The sequence below is a fragment of the Cryptomeria japonica genome, chromosome 4 (genome assembly GCF_030272615.1).
Source record: "Cryptomeria japonica chromosome 4, Sugi_1.0, whole genome shotgun sequence".
Taxonomy (NCBI): Eukaryota; Viridiplantae; Streptophyta; class Pinopsida; order Cupressales; family Cupressaceae; genus Cryptomeria; species Cryptomeria japonica.
Window position 1 is genome coordinate 217,403,853 of NC_081408.1, and position 5,974 is coordinate 217,409,826.

A 5,974-nucleotide genomic window follows, 5' to 3' on the forward strand; every position below is an offset into this window, starting at 1 on the left:
GCCTTCTTTGACTGATATTGATAACCTTAGTGTTTACCGACTAGCTTCATGCTCGGTAACATAGAACAATATCAAACCTTAACTCATCTATTGAATGAAATCTTTTCTCATTCTTAGAATATGCATATATAGGATATCAAAGTAATCAAAACAACAAAATCTCATCATTGTCTAACTCAGTAATAGTTGCCCATTGAATAACTTATTACTCCCCTTTATTTTCATTCTTTTTGTGTCACTTACCGACATATTTATACTTATCAAAACATACTTATTAAGATATGGCAACATCATACTAAATCAGAAAATCAATTGCTTGATATCAATGACAAAATAATATTATTAAGACAGTAATCATCCTTTCTCAGTTATACAAACAATCTTACTGGAATGCCAACACTCTCTCTTTGTGAAATGCTAACACCATCACCTACAAATTATATTCAAAGTTAGAAAGATAATGAATGTTTCTATCATAGTATTAATGAAAGTTATTTTAGATATCAACTCTATAAATATTAGATGCAAAAACCATTAGATACAAAACCTTAATACAAAGTCCATTTAAAAATAAAAAGAGGTTCCTAAAATGCCATAAGAAAAATATCAATAACATAGTACACTAAAGTGTCAATGGCATATGTCCAAAATACATCTAACAATTGAAATTGTATAATAATTTCAGTTTCCACTCTACCTCCCTTTGATATGGTGTTTCTTTGTTTGACCCATGAAAATATTTAATAAAAAAATATGCTTAGGGAACTATACTTAAAATTATCCATGCATTGGATATTAAAATTGTATCACAATGACACTGAAGTTTTGTATGTATATGTGCCTCCTTGATGCAAGGCCCCTCCTCATCTGTGAATAATGCAACTCTAATTTCCTTAAATGCATTCCATTGATAGTTAATTAAGCCAAATTACTTACTATTTTTTATACTGTTATTTTCATTGGACTCATTGGGGAAACCATTTATTTATATAGGACATTATAAGATTTAGACACCATTGATATACTTGATTTATATAGCTATATAATATGTCTTCTAGCTTCCGATGCATGACAACTCCATGGAAACAAAATAGGTTACAGTTGTAAGTTTCTGTTCCATGCCTTCATTTGATTGAATAAAGTGTGAATATCATGAAAAAACAAAAAAGTTCAACCTGAAAACATGTAGACTGTTTCTGACCATGTGATTATAATGCCAAAATAATTCTTATGTTAGATAGCTAAAAAATTAATTCTTAACGTAAGTTTCATGGTACCCACTATGAAAAAATGTTAAGTCTTTTAACATTTGCAAAGTTAAAATCATGAAATATTTTAAGTTAATCATGTATATTTTTAAATTTATTTTTTCCAAATTCATACTTATTAATTACTATTTTAAGAAAATTATGAAATATTAATTGTTCATTTCACTTCAGTTCTAAAATATAATTATAAATAATATTCAAAATATGAAATTATCTTCTCTAATTAAAAATTAGAATATTTGTATACTCTATAATATCTTTTAATTCAAGATACATATTAAAAGGTGTTCATTAAAAGTTGCACTTATTTCAAATGTGATAGGAATAGATCCCATCTAGAGATAGTTTGGAATATTTCATAAGATTGAAGTGCAATTCTTGTAGAAAAACATTAAGCACAATAAAAATGACAATGAATAATAAGAACTTTTATTTGAAAGAAAAGATCAAGTCTTGCTAGAAGATTAGTTCTAATATCTATATATTATTTTTTTTTCTTTTATGATTCATAAACAAATAGGTATGGTGGATATCTTAAAAGTAAGTTTAAAATATAATTATTACAGAGGTAATTCAAAATGGTCAACATAAACTCTCAAATTATTAATGTTTAGGAAATAAACTTAAATGATGTTTTTTTGGAATTTAATTATGTTGTTTTAATTGATCCTTGTTGATCTATATTTTATGAGTGGTGCTCCATAGAAACTATTTTTGAAGAGAATGAATGTTCCTCATAGGATTGATTACATCCAGCTAATGTTTCACATAGAGGTGAAGACATATAATTTCTTAGTAGTTCTCATGAGCCGAACGAACTCTAGTTTTATCAATTTGTTTTTTGTCACAACACAAAGTATATCTCAATGATTTAAGCTCCAACCAAAGGTGAAATTGATCATATATTAAACATTTATGATACAAAGTGATGTAAAATGAAAGACCTAGTAAGAAGTAGCTTCATGAAATATATTTCCCCACAACATCAGCACACACGTCTATTCTTTTGTATGATCTAGACCATCTACACATTATACCCAAAGTGGAAATGTAATGAGTGTTTTTATCATAGTATACATAAAATTCTTTTAGATATCAACTCTACGATGATTAGATGCAAAAAATTAGGTACTAAACCTTAATGGAAAGAAGATAAAAATAAAAAAGAGGTTCTTAAAATGTCATAAGAAAATATGAATAGTATATACTTAAGTGTTAAGGATTCATGTCCAAACTATATCTATCCATTCAAGTTGTACAAGATTTTTTGTTTGCAGTCTACTCACTTTGGTATTATGTTTCTTTATTTTACCCATGAAAATATTTAATAAAAAAGATGCTTAGATAACTCTACATGATTTTCTCTATTTGTATGCACATCATTACATATTTCTTTATATTATTGTTAAACCACCTAGATGGATTTCCTTGCATGTAACCTAACAATAAATATTGAAATAATCAAATACTTCTCACTCAACGCATATAAGAGTCTTAGTACCCTTACTTAGGCCTATACATTGTTAATCATAATTTATAAACAGTGTAAAATCATTACTTGTTATAGTGTAGTCCATAAATACATGTTGCACTAAAAATATAATCTTTTAGATCTAATACCCATTCTTATTTCTAGAGGTCCCATCCTATCTTATTTTAATTGCCTTATCAATTCCTACCATGGTAAGAATACTAACATGCATTCATCCAAATTTATTAAATGTCAAAGAGATGAAGTTGAGATTCTACCTCATATTTAAAAGAATCTAATATATTTGAGATCTCTACCTCTTCAAATCTTTCATAAGATTATTGTTAAACTTTCTCGTTCTTTAGAATTAGTTGAAACACACAATTATTCTTATCATCATTGATATACAAAGATATAAGAAAAAGATTAATCTTTCTAAAATAATATATATTATATTTAATTCAAAAGCTTTTACCCTTTCACACCAACATCATAATGGAGAAGATCACTTAACTACCTTACTTAGCAGTTATGACCACCTCTCCTTAGGCACATGAGCATATAAAACATACAATAACCATACACGATAGTGACGTATTACAATAAGCGACATCACATAATACGATAACCGATATTATAATAGCTTAGGCTATAGCTATTTACCACCCTCCTCCCCTTGCTCAACATTTTGACCTTTTTACTTCTGTTTCTGTTGGATTTGTATGGAGACTTGGGGTGGCAGACACGAGGGTGTTCTAATTGGAATTCGAGCCGTAAAGGCCCTGCACTCCTTCCACGTCATCATTTTGTAAGTCAACTTTTCTGGTTCGTGCGGGAATAGAAGGGTACATGATGGCCTCCTGAATATTGGAATGCCCCAGCCCTAAGATGTGTCCAATTTCATGTGTGGCAACCGATTCCAAATCGATTGCCGACATGTCACTGTTGTACTGAAGATTAACGGTCCACGACTCTGCCCCGTCAAAATGGAGCCGCCCGTCCTCAGGTGGGAAGGAGTGCGCCAGAACCCCCAGTTGCCCGTCAAATGGGTTGTCGTCGCCGTGAGATCCGTAGAAAAACCCGATTTTGATGTCCGATGAAGAGAAATCGTCCGTCTCGCTAAACGTCACGGGGATAACGGCGGCCCAACGCTGAAACGCGCTGGCGAAAACCGTTTGCATATCCGTCTGTGTTATCTCCGGCACTTCGTTGTTGGGGTCGAAGGCGTAGGTGAGATGCCGTCTGTTGACGGACCAGCGCGGAGTCCCTGGTAAATAGGTGTAATAACTCATGCCATAGCTGCCTATCTGGCTTCCGTTCAATTTCATGACGTCCTCGCGGCCGCACCGAGGCGTCATCAGCTGCGTCACCGTCTGTTGATCTATCTTTCCAGTCACCTTCAGCCCGAAGTTCTGCTGATACATTTTGACGGCCGACTCCGTCACCTCGTCAAATTCCTCCGTCGCGTTTTCTCCATCAGAAATCGAGAGATAGCCAAATTTTTGAAAGTATTGCTTCAAAATAGGCATCGCTTTCGAGGTGTCGCCTCTCTGCGCGTTTGTTAAATTCTTAAAGGACTCCCATGCGCTCTCTACAGACTTGTTGGAAAGCTTTCGAGAAAAAAGCTCTCTAGTGTTTATTCCTTCACATACAATCACACAAAAACTCGCAATGAAAAGCAGCTTCAAGAACTCCATATTCAAACTCTGACTCTTGAAAAGTTTGTTGGGAGGAGGTGGTCTGTAAAGGCTTAGGAGTTTAGATTTTATAGGGAGAGGGATTATTAGTTGTCTGTTTGATGGAGTTTCAACGGCTGAAAGAAAGGAAAACCACCATTTTTCAATTGCAATTATAATCCCTTGTTCACACCTACTAATTATATAGAATCTAGTAGTAAAATATCCAGCAAATTGCAATTATAATCCATTGTTCACACCTACTAATTATAGAATCTATGCGAGAACATCTCTTCCGTAGCAAAGGCGACAACCTGTCGTGTTTTCTTCTCGTTTGATTGCTGTACTTGCTCTAGTGTTTTCTTCTCGTTCAGATTCAACAATTATTATAACGTCCGTATATAGAATGGATTACAGTTGTAATTTGCTTCGTATTGTTTTCCTTTTCTACGCCATTATTTTTGTTTGTTGGAATTTCAACATCTTGGAAAAAAACATAATATTTTCCACGGTCTGCAGGAAATCTGAAGCAGAACATGGAAGGCAGTAACGTCAGTCAAATAGAAAGAAGACTTGATGACAAAAATGGTATCCGGCCCACTCGATATCTCCGTCCACCCAGCGAAAATTTCGAACCAGTTTTAATAAGGCCAGCAAATTGGGGACACTACTGTCAATTGCCATGGATGTTGATTGTTCAACAACTATTCAAAACGTAAGTTTTTGAGAGAATTCCGATTTTTTAGCCTTTTGCAGATTTTCTTATATTATTTATTATTTTAATAAAAATATTCAATATTTAAATTCAGGTTTGAAATGTACCTGTGAATAAAATTCAAAAGGCCCGGAATTTATTATTTCTAATTAAAAAATAAATATCTATATAAATGTATTGTCTACAATATCTCAACATGTTAGGCATTAATCTAGAAAGCTTAGAGTTGGAATATATATCATAGAGCCTAGAGAGTATGTACAATATTTTTAACACGAAATTTGTATAATTTTAAGCATTTCGTGAATAAAATCATGATAGTTATTAATAAGAATTTCTATATGAAATGCTGGATGACCTTTCATCAAGCGATTGCCTTTGTTATCAAAAAGTAATTTTAGAATAAAACTATTATGGGATAAATTTGGGATTCAAAATAATCTCTCAAATTATTAATGATTAGGAAAAAACTATATGATGTTCTATGGGGATTTCATTATGTAAATTGATCTATATTTTACGAGTACTAGTTTAGAAAATTTATTTTTCTAGAAAATGAATGGTCCACTTAGGTCTCATTACATCTAAGTGATGTTTCTCATAGAGGTGATGCATCGTATTTTCCTAGGAAGGTTTATCATTTAAAAGGTCTTTTGTTTTATTGATTCATCTCTTGTCACATGTGCATCTTACAAGCTATATTGAACAACGCCACTTCATATAATGTATGCAAAGACTCGATTCAAGATTGAAATTAATCATATATTACATATTTATTTATATAAACAATGGTGTGAAATTGAAATGCTTAGTGGGAGGGTGGCTTCATATTATATATTGTCTA

General features: G+C 32.1%; 1 protein-coding gene across 1 annotated transcript; it reads right to left on the minus strand.

Annotated features, from left to right (window-relative positions):
* Nucleotides 1-3,171: 3,171 nt before the first annotated feature.
* Nucleotides 3,172-4,562, minus strand: LOC131061929 (metalloendoproteinase 2-MMP). The gene has a single exon (XM_057995768.2). The coding sequence runs from the start codon at nt 4,434-4,436 to the stop codon at nt 3,495-3,497; it is 942 nt and encodes a 313-aa protein (XP_057851751.2). The 5' UTR covers nt 4,437-4,562; the 3' UTR covers nt 3,172-3,494.
* Between the last annotated feature and the right edge of the window lie 1,412 nt (nt 4,563-5,974).

Excerpts from the sequence above, each read along its gene's own strand:
- LOC131061929 (XM_057995768.2), bottom strand. The coding sequence starts at position 4,436 with ATGGAGTTCTTGAAGCTGCTTTTCATTGCGAGTTTTTGTGTGATTGTA.